Source organism: Parasteatoda tepidariorum, chromosome 10, assembly GCF_982258835.1.
Source record: "Parasteatoda tepidariorum strain Cologne lab strain chromosome 10, Ptep-v5.0, whole genome shotgun sequence".
Classification (NCBI taxonomy): Eukaryota; Metazoa; Arthropoda; class Arachnida; order Araneae; family Theridiidae; genus Parasteatoda; species Parasteatoda tepidariorum.
In genome coordinates, this window is record NC_141764.1 from 51,694,953 (window position 1) to 51,711,900 (window position 16,948).

At 26.8% G+C, this 16,948-nt stretch overlaps 1 protein-coding gene across 1 annotated transcript; it reads left to right on the plus strand.

Moving 5' to 3' along the window:
* Positions 1–136: 136 nt before the first annotated feature.
* On the plus strand, positions 137–8,407 carry LOC107447375 (uncharacterized). Its single transcript, XM_016062268.4, has 5 exons — positions 137–429; positions 1,430–1,565; positions 3,348–3,444; positions 6,539–6,652; positions 7,924–8,407. Exons 1-5 carry the CDS (start codon positions 356–358, stop codon positions 7,989–7,991), a joined length of 489 nt encoding a protein of 162 aa, XP_015917754.2. The 5' UTR covers positions 137–355; the 3' UTR covers positions 7,992–8,407.
* Positions 8,408–16,948: the final 8,541 nt, after the last annotated feature.

Consider the following 16,948-nt stretch of genomic DNA (forward strand, 5'->3'; position numbering starts at 1 on the left):
GTTTCATAAAATGTTTTTTTTTTTAACTTCGTGGTAAAGAATTTCTATTCAGTGGCAATTTCAAAAGGAATTTTTCGAACTCTTCCTCTCTTTTAATTAATGAACAATTATCTGCCAAAGTATTTGCGTTGAAATAAAAGCAGGATCCAGTTACTTGCAATTCGTTAGGTCTTCTGGTTTGCCTGAGCATCAATGATCTTTATTATAAAAGTTGAACCTGACTTTAAGTTACAGATCTAGTTCAGCCTTGGTATATTATTCATAGAAAATTAATAATTGAATGAACAGAAAATGCTTGAGTGCCATTTTATAAAGCTGGAATGTTTAACAGAGCTTTAAAATATTTTTATAGAAAATGACCCAAAATTTTGCTACCACTCATGAAATAGATTATGGTTGGCAATCATTACTTTCAGAAGCTAAAAAACAGTAAGTATTCTTTTTAATACTGCGTGAAGTTTACAACTTCGCTGTTTAGTAATAATTAAAAAAAATTTTTCTCCAAATTATTGACATAAATACTGTCAATCAGATTGTTAAAAAAACTGAAATCAATGTATTTAGCTTAAGAATTTTTTATTCATTAATTGCCGAAAATATTGATCCGTGCATCATAACTGAGTTCCAATAAAATTCTAACTAAAAACTCGCTTCATATCGGACGCAGTTATTCTACGAAGTGAAAGTTCTCCGTTACAAATCATTCCTGAGATGGCAAGTAAAAACTTGGGTAGATTCCATTGACAGCACAAGTAGATTCAGCCATTTTATTCATTTATTCGTCAGTTTTGTTTTACATTCTGCTTATTTTAATTAAAATTAATTTTTTAAAATTGAATAGCTCAAGTGAACGCTTTATGAAACCACCTACCTGCTTGAAGCTGAGTATATACTTAAGCTGAAAGAGTTAGCGTGTTAATCTCATTGCCCGCTTAAATAAAAATTCGAATCCCAGCTCTGACATTACAATATTTCTACTATGCTTGCTTTGTATTGGTGTCCATATCACCTGCGTTGGCGAAATGGGTATATACCAATAAGTGAAATCCACAAAAGTTGACGGTGATACTTAATGATTTATATTAGCACCATTAATATACGCAAAGGTCAAAATATTTCTCCGAAGTTTAATAACTAGCACAAGATATGTACTAAATTACCTTCATTCATAAAAATCTGAATTCCATAGTTTGTAGGACCATCATGGTTGGTCCATATTTGTTAAAAAAAATCGAGAGATTCTATAATAACTTTAATATCTTTACTAATCTTGTATTATACGTATTTTCAGTAGAATAAACATCGATTTTTAATTTCTGTAAAAATCAAGTAAGGAGTATTAAATGTAACATTCTAATTAACCGGACGAAATCACTCTAGATTACAATATTTGAAGATGCTTAGAATTATATAAAAAATTATATTTTAGGGGAATACAGCCAGATTATCGCTTTTTTGGTTATTTATCAGAGCCCAAGAAGCACTCAGCTTTTGAAGAAACTACGTACGATGATCATTTTGGGCCTAAAGCCAATTTCCCTTCGGAAACTCAAGAGCTATACGAAGTGAGCATAACACCATTACTAAAATTTAGTATTAAAAGATCTTAATAAAATAGCATAGTTTGGTTAAGGCTGCATTACCTTATTGTTAAAACACAGCAAAACCTGCTTTCATACCACATATCCTAAACATGACAAAAAATAAATGGAAGAGGATAGAAATACATGGTTCGCTGCTTCCTACTATGGGAACAGAGTTTTATTCTTTTCTAGTTTCCGAATTTATTGCTAAGTTAATCAACAAGCAAATCTGCTGACTAGGATAATTTGTGAAATAATATTTTTTTCTGCTGTCCATCAAAGTGCTTTAACTGAAATATCTATATATCCGTCGGTTAGATATCACCTTTGATTGCAAAACGTAATAAAACAAAAAGTAATCATTTTTAAGGGATTGAGTTCAAAATTACAAGACTACGGATTTGAACATTGATGGTCGCAAACTTAAAATTGGGTCGGCTGTTCAACGACAGTCATAAAATACCGACTGAGTGAGCAGTGAGAACTCAGGAGACAGAACGTTCGCATGCTAGCCATGGCTGGTCGATGTGAATTCCGCATCCAGCTTGCACAGACCACAGATCTGACGTAAAATATCCTCAGTGGTAGGCGGATCGTGAATTAGATAGAGTCTCCTTGCCATCAGGCTAATCGTGGGAGGTTCTCGTGGTTTTCCTCTCCATGTAACACAAATGCGGTTAGTTCCATAAAAAAAAGTCCTCCGCGAAGGAAATTTTTTCCAAATACTTGATTCAAGAGTTCCCTTGTCTTCTGGATTGGGTTCAAAATTACAAGGCTACGGAGTTGAATATTAGCAGTCGTAAACCCAAAAAATTTGGTCGGCCGGTCACAACGACTGTTATATAACCAAAATAAAATCATCAGTCATTCCTGAGACACCTTAAAAGAAATATGAGTTCTTTTCCATTAGCTGGTTTCTAGAATATTTGAGAAACACTAGTAGGACTTTTTCAGGATATTCTTGATCCGATTTTGATCACGTCAGCTGCAATATAGCAATATAGAGGGGGTCGACGAAATAACGGAAACACTTCTGTGTTAATACATTTTTCATGTTTCTCAAGAAATACTTAAGGAATCTTTTTATAGCATAAAAGTGTTTAAATCATGCTGTTCCTCATACTTATCAATGAAGTTTAAAGCTTTTTAGAGGTTTGAGGGACAGACCATAAATTGCTTTTCACTTTCCATAAATTGCTGTTTACTTTCTTTGATTTTATATTTTAGTATAAAGATAATTTTGATAATCTAACAGATTTTTTGGAATCTTTTAGACTATTTTTTTATTTTTGAAAAATACCAAAATATATTTTTGCTTGTAATTATAGCCTCTGAAAAAATCTATAGAAGAAACTCCGGTGTCCCATTTGTGTCAAAGTGTTAGAAGACGCTGGACACAAATGGGTTTACACAAAATCTGTAAAGAACCTATTTCCACATTTTTTTAAGCAATATTTGCGTCACTAAGAGTATGGGGGATTTTTTATGGCCTATAAAGTATAAGTGCCATAGATATTAATAACAAATAACACAAACCTAGCGGCGAAAATCATTTTAATTTACTCTAGTTTTAAAATTTCTCAGCTTTGTCAAATAAAAACAAACAAAGAATCGAACAAAACAAAACTTGTGTTAAAACAAATTTAAAGATATAAAATTTAAGCTGAATAGTAATTATTGGTTGTAAATCTTATGTGCACATTTATCATCTTAAACTAACGTTTTGTAAATGAACAATAATTAATATACTTAATTTTTTATCAGGGTCCGATTTCTACTGCTTTAGTAACTGACAGGGCAAAACATATGGTGACAACTACACAACGAGATTATGATGGTCGAAAAGCTGGATCAAATACAAGTAAGCAATTTAATAATTGACATTAAGGTTTGACTTTCTAATGGTTATTCATAATAAAACAAAATAAATTTATTGAGGAAAAAAAAAGAATTTATTGCAAAATTTACTCAATGGAATAAATTACTTTCAACTCTGTAGAGATTTTATTTTGCAGTTGCCAAATTCATATTCGATATATTACTTTGTGAAACTGATTTGAACTCCCATTATGTAGAAAAGGAACGCTTGAAAACCTCTCACGATCAGCCAGACAGCTTTGGAACCAAATAATATACATCCCATTCTATATTCTTTGAATAGGACATTAAATCATAGCCAGTTCCGATCTCAATGCTTTGATCAGAGAAATCAGTTACCGCTAAGTTTCAAATCTTTGTTTAGCGTGGGAAAGAAGTTAAGTAAAATTCTTTGATTTTCTCTAGTTGACACGACATATTTTAAATGGTTGCAAAAAAAACGGAATTTTCACAGGAGAAACTGCCCTGAATTCTGCCAAGTGTTCTCTTATTAGAAACTTATAAAGCTGTAACCCCACCTTCGGAAAAAATCTCTCATTATAGTTTTATTTACTTTTATGCATAATTTAAAACGTTTCTTCATCTTTAACTTGCAAAATGTTTATATTGAGGTTATTAGCGGGTTGTTCATATATGTTAGAGCGAATTAATGGCCTTTGAAATAAATGAAAAATCAGTAGCTATAATACGTGCTTGAAAATGTATAAAACATATGTTTTGAGATTTTATTTATTCCAGTAGCATATGTTTTGGGCTTTTATTTATTCCTCGTGTTTTAACTGACGATAATTATAGACTTGAAATTTTGTTAAATTAAAAGACATTGTTTCCGATTTGCTTATTAAACTCCTACTTGACTCACAGCATAGTCAAATTTGTTTTTGTATAGAGCGCAAAAAGTAAATAAAGAAAGAAAATAAAAGAAGCCTGAACACTCTGAAAAACTTTTGTTGATCTTTACATATTTATGGGTCATTCTCACGAAAACTGTCATTTTTCAGTTCATAAAATCCCAAAAAAGTAAAGTGAATAAAAAGCTCTGAAACTTTTTATATTAATAGAAATATGTAATGGCATTATAAAGAAAGTATATATCCTATAAATTATACTTAATATTTAAATTAATTAATTTCTTAAATAATTAATTTATAATTAATTAATTTATAATAATTAATTAATTTATAATAATTAATTAATTTATAATAATTAATTAATTTAATAAATAAATAAATTAATTTAATAAATTAATTTATTAATTTTTTAATTTATTTTTCAAATTAATTAATAAGTAAATTAATTATTTTCACTATTTAAAAAGTGAGGGAATGACACTAATAGTGAGGGAATGATATTTTATTTTAATACATGTTTTTATCTAAGTTACATCTACCTAAAGTTTGAAAATGATAACATACTAAGTATATCTAATATTTATTATAATTTAGTCTTATATATTTAATAGTTTTTACAGGTTTTGGAAATAAAATTGGTTGGCACGATTGAACAAAAAAAAATTTGATAATATACTCATCTTGAATCATTCCCTCACTTCAGCGTCATTCCCTCACTTTATACACTAGTGAGTGAATGACGAATTCAATAAAATTTAAAAATAACAGTTAGGCATAATTAATTTCTGAAGTCAATCACATACAATTACATTCATACAAGAAAGCAACATATAATTATCCACTTCCTCGATGAAGTTGTATTTTATTTTACTCTAAAAAATGACATGAGGGAATGACAAATGTGAAAAATTTTACCTGGTTTGATTCATTCAAATTTATTCCACAGCGAAGCTTCTTTAGGTTGAAGATGGAAACATACTGCAATTTTGTTCTATGATGCCAGTTGTTAACTTCTGAAGTTTTTATTAAAATATTTTTATTCTAAGAAGATTGCAGGTGATTAGAACATTGTTGTGAGGGAATGACGCGAAACACTGGGGACAAAGTTTAAAATAGTGCTGTGTTAATATTTTTATCAGAAATTAAATTTAAAATTGATTTTCTGAATTCTATATTTCAGTATTCTGAAATAAAAAACACGAATTTGTAAAATTTTTTATTTTATTTCAGAAACAATTTTTTTCTTTCTTTAAATCAGCAGTGGGGACAAGTGAGGGAATGACATATTGGTATATTTTAATTACCTAAAATAAATAAAAAATAAAAATTTATAATTTTATTTTTATTCTTTTGTTAGCTTGCATTCTGAAGGACACTTTCCCTGAATTTTTCTTTTTGTAAGCTGTAAAACAAACATAAAATATACTGGGGACATGAAAATGACTGTTTTTGTGAGAATGACCCTTATAGAAGAGTCGGATTTTTAAAATTCGATTTTTCAGGAACTATTCGTCCGATTTCGCTCAAATTTTGCATTTTGCCTTGCAAAACTACATTCTTTAAAATGATGTAACAAGTTTTATACGTTACAATTCAAAATGTTTTCGGCTATCATTAAATAAAATAATAAGAAATAATAAATACTAAATGTTATTTTTGCATAGAATTATCCTTGGATAAGTAAATTTCGTAATTGTGTGCAAACCTCTTTTAGTTTGATTAAAAAATTCTCGAAACATGGAAAATATGCGAAAGGTCCTATTATATATAAAGGTTATTAACGTTAATTGATTCAAACTTTGGACCACTTTCCTGACCAAACTTTTGGGACCATCTTTCCCAGATTGCGGCAACCCCTACTTTTTGGGGAGTCAGAAACCCGAATCCGTTGGAAAAAACTGTATGTTTATTCAGAGAAAGTACAATTTTGTGTCTGGTTTCTTAACTTAAAAATATTGTCTGCATTAATTAATTAGCACATTTAGGGTCACCCCCTCGAACGATTAAGGTTGATTCCTAGAAAGTGAACATTCGATTATTAGATCAAAAGTTATTCAGGGGGTCCGGTTACTTTTTGTGTACTGTACACATCTTCATCATCGTTACTATTTTAATCATACCTGTATTTATATTATTAATGATTTTATGGTTGGTTTTAGATTTAATTGCAACATATATTTATGTATTCTTGATGAATGTATATTTTGATTTTATGATTTATTATAGGGTTAAAGTTTCTTGATAACGATTTTGATTATAAATGTTCAATTAAAGGGTGCTCAAACAAAAGTGCAAAATGTTATGATGATCCTTTAGATATTTTAAACACTATTGGACCTGGTGAGTATTCATTTCTGTATTAGAAAAAAGATTTATTTTATGATTAGAGATTGGTTGGAAAATGAGTACAAGTTAAATTTATAATGACATTTAATGAGATTTTAATGGATCTTTATTTTTCATATTTAATTCACTATTATGCAAGACGAAATAAAATTAGTATTTCACAAAATTTATTTATTAACTTCACTATAAATAAATACTCGAAACTGTTAAACTTCTTTTGCTCATCATTTTATAAGAAATAATACACGGTAGCAATTGATGATAAGCTGACTAGCGTTCTCCCTGAACTGAAAAAATGGTTGCAAAATTTCTAAATGAACATTCGAAAAATCGCCTCTTTACTTTTCCGACAATTTAAAAAAAACATTATTTCTGCTACTGCTGGAGAAAGTCTGTGAAGGATTTCTGCTCTTTGAGTATTAAATTTAAATAGTTTTCGAATGTTCATTTTAAAATTTTGCTACGAGTTAATTAGTTTATTGAGGATACTGGTCTACTTATTAATGAGCTATATTAAAAAAAAAACTACTTTTGAACCATTGGTGAGATTTAGTTAAAACTTGGCTGTAGAATATAAGGCATTTTGGGACTTTTTTTTTGAGCATGCACATTGCACTTGCTGTTCAATTTTCAGTGTAAGTATCGAAATGAAGCGTTTTTGAGAGCTAGGAATTATATATATATATATATATATATATATATATATATATATATATATATATATATATATATATATATATATATATATATATATATATATATATATATATATATATATATATATATCTTTACGGAATATGAATAGGGAAGTTTTTGTATGTGAAAAGTGAGTAGATAATGTTTTTATGTGAGAAAATGAATAAGTAAGATTTTTTTTTTTAAGATCGAGTTTTATGCGTAATTCGAATAATATCATTTTATGTTTTTAAAAACTATGTTTGATGAAAATTAATGTGCTTTCTTATTTCTTCAGATGTGTTTATTTATTATAATTTTAAATTTTTCTCTTTTCTTCCATTTTCTTTTTTTTGTGACTCTAAAATTTTTTTTTTAATTGATGCACATTTTGCTTAATTAATGATTTTTTAAATTAATGTATAATTTTTTAATTATTGTATTTTAATGAATTTAATAATTAATTAATTAATTTTCATTATGAAAAATGAATTAATTATTTAATTAATTATTTCTCATACTGTTGATCTCATTATAAATTTGAAAAATTTTAATTGCTAATATTTTAACTTTTTACCTTTTTCTTTCAGTCCCCTTAGTAAAAACTTGTCGAGCGATTCAAAAATGGGAAACTACTTACAAAAGAGATTACGTCTGAAGCATCTTATGTGTAAAAACTTAAGTACTCTTTTATTTTAAGTTCAAGTGTTAACTTCTATAATGTATGATTCTAAAGTAATGTTTCTATGCTTCTAAGAAAATAAATTCATACATGGTTATGTTGCTTTACGGATAGAATTGTTATAATGATTAGCGAAAACGTTTTATTTTGATGGCTTTATGTTTTTTACTATTCTTTTTCAAAAACATTCTTTTTTTTCTGTCTCCCTCTCTCTATATATATTCGTGGCGTCTGTTTAAACAAGTTTGGTTTCCCTCTAATGTTCTTTTTTAAACTTATTAAAAATTAAAAGACTCTAATGTACTTTTTTAAACTTATTAAAAGCTGCAGTGTAGTGGATAAAGAAAATAATTACATCATATATCACATGCAAATTGCATGCATAACTTTTATAAATTGTCATTAGAAATAGAATTGTGGGCTACTTTTTCCCAGAAATTCACGCATTTCATTTCAGAACTAACATTTATACCCGTCTTACATCTTCTAGATTTTACTTTCTAGAAAAGTAAAATCACCCGTCTGGGCTGATTTTACTTTGTCTAGAAAAAAAAAATCATTTTAAAAAAAAGTAGTACGTCTCTGAATTTTCAGGAATGATATGCTGTAAACAAATAAACAATGAATATTTTAAGTAAATCTGAAATATTTTGTCTAACAGTTCAGCTTCATCTGGCCTTCGTATCTTTGTTAATATAAATACCTCGTCTTATCCAAATTTCCCTTCAAAATGAAATCCTTGCAAGCTTGTCGTTTCTTAACTGCCAAAGGAAACCACTCAATTGTTCAGTGAATGTCTGTTTCGTATTTGATTTTCCAACTTTTTTTAAAGCTGAAGTAAAAGTACAAAATGATTGATGGCTGTGAAAAAAGCATTTTTTCTTTGCATTTGAAATGTCACTTGAAATATTGAATTGCTATAACTTATTCAATTTGTATTTTGCAACTTTTACTTGCCATCCATGACGTATTTTAAATTAATTAATATAATTTAGGATAAAAAATTATAAAAAAATCCTGAAGCTAAAATTTTGTTTCATAGAATGGAAGAGCGGTTCATATTTTTGAAGTGTACATGATTAAGGAGGCATAAAAAATGTTTTAACAAGACTTTTTCTTTATAAAAAATCTGTGCCATTCAAAACCTTAATAAGAAAATAAAAATAAGAGAAGGTATAATCCCTTTCTAACTCTAACCCCTATAATATGAGAGGCGAAGTTGGATCATATTATCGTGACAAAAGACCATCTTACAGATCATCTTAAGACCATCTTGAGCCCTTCAGATGGATCGCACAATTCTGTGATCTAACTTCAATGGAAAAACGGTTCAATTGGGGTTTAGTTGAACCACTGTGGTATTACTAATATTTTGCTTTTTTTCCGAGAGTGGAGTAAATCCTTGAAAGGAATATTTTTTAAATACATGCATGTAAAAAATGAAATGTTTAGTGCAGTATAGTATCAACCAAATTTTCTCCAAAGGTAATAATTTTACATCAAATATATTTTTACCAGTATTGTTTCCAGATAGATATTTCGTAATTGTCAGGCATTTTTCCTCCACTTACAAAAAATATAGTCACAATTAGCAGAATATGGTAAAATTTACCGTGTTTCTGGCATTACACTGTAAAAAAATCCGGAACAAATTCCGGTATAAAATACCAGCACTTTGAATTTATCGTCAGTAAAATTCCTTTTATCTAAAATATTATACCATAATTATAACAGAAATATTTATTCAATTAAAGGGATTCAGTGATTTATTGAAGGGTTATTATTATTGTAAGAATTACGTTGTATTAAATTTTGGTTCCATAACATGTTCCAGTATAAATGGATTTTACCGTAAAAAGTCCCTACACCCTAAGTGCTGATACTTTTTACCGTAATTGGATCCTAAATTTTTTACAATGCATACAATACGATAATTTTATCAGAATTTGTTTATCCGTGTAGATGAAAGCCTAATATTAAGAAACATGTTATAGTCTTCCTGGAAATCTTGGTACTTCTTAACCAAAAACTTTACTAAAAACTCTGTCTCGAGCATTTAGAAAATGTGGCTTATCATTATACAGCACCAAGCCCTTGAAATGTATCTTATTTCACAAAAAGAAATACATTAAACACCTATTATATTGTAGTCTTTATTTTGATGATTGAAAAAGTGATTCGCTTAATGTTAACATTTTTTTAATCTACACAAAAGCATATTGCGGAAAAGTTGTTAAGAATGTTTATTGTACACATACTTATAAAATCAATTATTATGCAATATAATCAATAGTGGAGTGCATATCAGAGTAAGTATAAAACAATGATTTAGCTATTGAACTGAAATACGAGTTCACATTATGATATTTTCTTGAAAATATGACGTATGTGGTTGGGGAGGACGGGTCTTGTTGTCACTCATAGGTTTTTAATCGGCATTTTAGGTACTTAGGAACTGTTTTAATAAAATACATTATACTGGTTGAAAGTTTTTTCTTGTGTACGTTTATAATTTGGCAAACTTTCAAATTATTTGGCACAACTTTTGTTTTGGTAGTTGCGAAAATTCAGGAGTCATTCTGACCATTCACTTTAAAAGTAGATGGTTAATGATTGTTCCAAGTAGCATCTATGGAAGTTTGGGTTGGGAAATAAAAGACCCAAATGAATACAAAGGGTTTTGTTCCACACATTTTTTAAAATCGTCTTTTTCAATATTAGTGGAAATATGACATAGAGCGTATGTCATATCTCAACAGCAGTAACAACTCGAAGTTCATTTTAACGCAATATTTGATGTGTTTGAACAATATGTTTTTCACCGAGTATTTTTCTAGTTACAAATAGATACCTGAAACTCGAGAAAAAGAAGACCGAGGAAATCAGATGATTATGTATAAACAAGATGACTTGTCAACGTTACAGCTATTATGCTTTGTTTATTATCACGCCGAATCCATTTTCGGATCAGATTTAATAGAGAACCTGTAAGTGTAAGTTTGGGTGTCGAACCTGATTGACTGCTGAATCATGTCATAAGTGAATGACACGATTCAGTGGCCAATCGGATTCAACACAAGCGTGACGTCACTTGCTGGTACCCAATTGAATCAGATTGATTAAATTTCTTCACGAAACTTGAAATGGTTGCTGCAAAAATGCTATTAATACTAAATTAATAACATATTTTCAGCATATTAAAATTAGTAACACGAAAAAATACCTTATTAATGATGAATTGTTCAACAACTACAAACTGATGAAAGATTTTTCAATTGGCGTAATAATAGGTAACGACAATGATAAAAACAGATAACTACATGAAAAAAAACGGCATACTTTAAGGAACTATCTGATCAAAATATGATATCATCAATTTGATTCCTTTGCATTTTATGATTAAAAAAAATTCGAACAATTGAGGGCAAACGGAGTATCAAATTTGTTGTTTTTCGAATGTTGTTAGCAAAATTTTAAGCAAAGATTTGTGTAAATAATCATAAAAAGCAATATTTTTTGATCTAACGCAACTTTTATGAAAGGTTCGACGAGGTTTGGGACAATTTTAGTAAGTGACAACAAGCTCCGATTTCCCCTATACGAAATAAAAATAAGCGCATTAAAAAAACATTGTGAATATGTATGCGAAATGGAATAAATTCTTTACAATATTCAATAATTATACTATTTATTTGAATTCGCATTCAAACTGAAAATTTTATCACACACACATATCTAACTAATTCAGATATTGGCATCTATAAAATTGGTATTATTAAATGCTTTCACAATTCTTGTAAAGCATAATTCTAAGTTATTATAATTAATACATTGTTTGTAATTCCAATTATTTCGCAATTATTGACAGTGAATTTGTCAAATATGCATTTCAGTGGATATGCAATTATTGTATTGATTTCTAAAGGTTATTTAAAGCACATGTATTGCAAAATAAAATAACTTCTTTAAGTGCTATAGCGATAGATTGTAAGACATTGTACAGTTATTGCAAAAATAGTGGAATACAAGTCAGTTACAAGAACTGCAGAAACCCTATTTTGTAATAACATAATGAATAAATAAAACTAGCATTACGATTGCTTAATATTTTTAGCTAATTCTCTTTAAAGTCAAAGTCAATTTTAATTTTTTTAATTAAGTTCTAGTTTTTTAAACATTTTTATTAACAAACTTTAGTGGCTCTTTTTTAAAGATTACATTTTACTTTTTAATGAATAAATAAAACTAACATTTATGTTTAATATTTTTATCAGAAATTTTTATATTAAATTCACTTATTTTATTTTTTAAAAGTTTTAACATAAAAAAAATTTAATGTTCTATGAAAATAATTTTTGGTTGTTAGTTTTTGTAATAGTTAGGTAAGTAATGATTTAAATAGTAGTTAATGAACGTTTATTAAATCATTTATTGAAATTTATTAACTATGGAAGCCCAACTACTTTTTAAAGTGGCGTAAGAGTTTATAAATAATTTTAAAGTATAAAAATATGATATAAAATAGGTTTTGTTGAGTGCGGAAGACATGACTTTATCACATGCTCATTTTAATATTTCATAGACATTCTAAAGTATTTATATCCTTCATGTTATAAGTTGTTTTAGAATATTTTACGGTGAAAATGTTTTTTTTTTAAAAAAAGTTTTATTATTATTTATTAATTTACAATTAGAGCATCCGTATCACTAATTTTCAAAAACTTAATAACAATATCATTATCATTGTAAAATATATAAGAATTACAATAATTTATATTAATAATAATTCAAAATTATCAATTTTTTTTTCTAGTAATCATGATCACGATTGAATCTTATTATAAATAATATCTAAATAAACTCAATTGATATAATCATAATTTACATTTATAAATGTTCTGATTTACATCATATTTCATTATCAAAATTTACATCATATTTCATTATCAAAATTAAAATCATACATTTCATTATAGTAATCATATGTATCATACATTTATTACAATGCAAACATTTATCAGTAGAAGTTTCCCAATTCGGAATTTGTATTTTGATCGTTGTTATAATCATACGTTAGATCATTTCATTTACTATATTAATAATACGATTCTTATCGATGGCCAAGTTCAGGATTTGAATTCCAATTTCGATTAATATCATAATCGTATGTATCCATTAAATTGTCATAAGAAAAATATTATTCAAAAGACTAGCTTAGTGTAGAATTTAAACTAACAAACAAATATTATAATAATCTCATTTATCATACTAAAAAAACTATTAATATATGTTGCTTACTGCAACATTTGAATTTTTATCAATATAATAATCATATATATCATTCCATCAATCATAATAAAATACAATTCAAAAGAGCTACTTAATTGAAAATATTGATTTTAGATTCTTTATTTTAGATTTTTCATTTACGTTTTTAAAGATGATGATACGTTATGTTTTATGCTGTTTTGGTCAAATTTTGTATTTTTCAACCAAGCATATATAAATTGTTGAATATTCTCGTTTTTAAAATTTTGATGTTTTTAGTTTAGATAATTATTCTTGATAAAGAAATCTATAATTTTGAAAATACATTGTATTTAATAAATTTTTTTATTTTAATTGACTTATTTAGCAAGCAATAATAGTTATGCAATACTATGGAAACTCAGTTTGGCTGCTAATTTTCAAAAACAATCATAGAAATAGTATCTCAATATTTAACTATATTTTGATTCTAAGTTTTAACATGATTTCACTTTTAACATTTTTAAAACTGAAAAATATATAAATTTAATTTTGCGTTAAAACAATAATCAGCAAGGTTGTCTGAAACATTTCTTGAACTGTAAACAGAGAAAGAAACGATTTTCAATATTTAAGAAGTATTAAAACATTCCACAACTTGCATTTACATTAACTTGCTTTTCGTTATTATAAAAAACATGAAATATGCTAACTTGAAACTGCTAAAACATTAATTAACAAGTTTTCCGAAATATTGTTCAAACTCTGAATGAAAAAACACAACACTTTCACAATATAAGATGTATAAAAACATTCCACAAAAAGAGTTAAATCTTTTTAACAAATAACAGTTTTTACACTGAAAGAAAAACAATTTATTAATACATTTCTAATGCTACCACAATAAAAAACAATTCAATAAAACGATTTTATTTAACCCGCGAATTAATTCATAGAACATTTCATCAAATTTCAAACATCAATACTATATAAATACGAGTATTGCCAAGTACACGTTAAACACTGGATCTAAAACTACGATACTTTTTTAGTAGAATACAGATATTTTCATTGTTTGTTCTGACCACAATCATAACAATTTGTAGTATTTAAGTTATTATATTAGTCAATTTACCAAACCTTATGCATTTACAAAACAATGTATAAATATTCTCCTTGTTATGTCTGATCAAAACCATAACAATTGGAGTTATTTTAGTTTTTTTTACAAATAAAATATCTAATACAAATTTAAAAAAAATATTCTATAAATATCATCATTGTTGGTTCTGATCACAATTTAAAAATTATTGTTATTTAATTTTTTTGAACAAAAACAACATACCTATACAAAACATTATTATACAGATATTGTCATTGATTGCTGGTTCTAATTACAATCCTCAAAAAACGTTGAAGTTATTTTAGTTTTATTATTTATTTTAGTTATTATTTTTGTAATCGCAAAAAATAAGCAAATACAAAGCAATTACAGATATTTTCATTGTTGAATCTGATCACAATTATAACAACTGAAGTTCATTTTTTTAATTCAATAAATAAAAATTCAATTCTTTAAATAAAATCAAATACAAATCTAAACAAAACATTATACAGATATCAGCATTGTTGGCTCTGATCACAATTTTACAAAATTGTTGTGTTTTTTTTAAACAGAACCAATATACGCATACAAAACATTATACAGATATTGTCATTGTTTGTTCTAATTACAATCTTCAAAAAAAGTTGAAGTTATTCTTTAGGGAACACAAAAAGCGCTAAAGTTATTGAAATTAATTTGGATTTTTAAATAAAAGCAGTATAAATAAAATATGCAGAAAGAAATTGGATGCACGTTGAAGTTATTTCAGTTCTTTGAACAAAAATAATATGCATTCGAAATGATCAAAGTTTAAATTATGAAAGTTTAAACTTGGATTGGGAATATTCCGTTTTCGGAGGCCGTAAAAACCTATTGTAGTCGTACCTAAATTATCATGTATCTGTTATCCCCCAGTATCTATAATCCATCAGCATCGTATTAGTTATTACAAAGATTAGTAAAGCATTACTGTCACAAAAATAGGTTAGTCATTTTGTACGGCCTTCTAAAATGGAAGTATATCATAGAAATATGATTTATCATACAACTTAATTATGATTGCAGCATATTTTCGAGATAAAATGGTTTAATATACCGATATAATAAATTAACATTGAACTAATTTTTTGCGAATGTACTTTATAACAAACATTACAGAAAATTATAGTTCTGTGCTTTAAATTCTTGTTGAAAAACATGTGTATAATATTTATTGCACTTTTTTTAGATTTATATAAAAGTAACGTAATATTCTTTTTTTGCGAAATAATTCAGGAATATATTTTGGTGATAAAAGAATTTTCATCAGTTATACTAGGCAGCAAAATTCAATATTTGTTATTGTTTTTAAACAGAATTAAAGATCACTATTTCTATAATAATTTCACACATACTAGCTTCCAAAATGACTGTTTTTAATATACATATATGAGGCAAACTGTTTTTAATATACTAGATACACATTATTTACAATATTTATAGTTTCCAAATATATTTGGTTTTTAATCTGATGGTAGAAATAAGCGTACGAAAATAGATTTTAGAAGAAAATTAAGTTTAATGTTTTTTTTAAAAATAAAATACTATGTGAAATTGAACTCAGTTCTAAAATCAATGAAGGCCTTTTCTGCTATATTTATTGCTCTATATAAATTTTACGATTAAGAAATTATGCATTATTGATTTATTTAAATTGATTAAAACATTTCAAGCGAAATTCATTTCTTGCAATGTAACTTTGCTTCAGTTTTAATTTTAGTACATGTAAGAAAATAATATTAATATATAATACAATACAAAAAATCTCAATATACCTGAAACGAGAGGCAATCACTTCGACGTAAAAGCGAGTTTGACTCTAAAATATTTAACTTTTCAATAAGACAATCTTTTTGTCACTATCAATGCAATCATATTAAATGCATTTTAAAGAATAATTATAAAGGCGAAAATATTTTTAATGTAATATTTTTTTTAAATTTTTAGACTTGATAATATGGAATGCTGAAATGAAAAATAAGCTAACTATTGGCATAGAATATGATAAGCTTGAATGTTACAAGTTCTTTTTTTCTTATTTGGTATTAGACATAAAAATGCAAAAAATCTGATTTTTTTTAATAATTCCCTTTTTTATGAGTCTATGTTTACTAAAAACCGTAATTAATCTAGAAGTTTAGGTAAAAATAAATGTAGTGTTCGAAAACAATTAAAATAACTGAGAAATAAAACATATTTTTACATCACAGTCAATGTCACGTAACAAACATGTGACCATTGTTTTTTTTCACATAATGAGATAGGTATTTAAATTGTCTAGACACGAATTTAATAAGAGCATACACTACAAGAACTAAATAAAAATAGTAAACGTAGCCTAATATAAGCATAAATGGTTGATAATAGGCGAATTTGAAACTATTTCTCTTTCTAATTTTGAATTACATTATGATACATTTTTTAGCTAACCATCCATTTTGGTTAAGCTAATACTATGCTTATAAAAAATTTGTAAAAAATAAAATAGTAATAAATTAATAATTCGAAACATGTTTGGAAGACTGATAAATCACAACACAGT

Coding starts and splice junctions, on each gene's coding strand:
- LOC107447375 (XM_016062268.4), top strand. CDS start 356: ATGACCCAAAATTTTGCTACCACTCATGAAATAGATTATGGTTGGCAA. Junction 1,566..3,347: donor AAACTCAAGAGCTATACGAA/GTGAGCATAACA, acceptor ATTTTTTATCAG/GGTCCGATTTCTACTGCTTT. Junction 3,445..6,538: donor AAAAGCTGGATCAAATACAA/GTAAGCAATTTA, acceptor GATTTATTATAG/GGTTAAAGTTTCTTGATAAC.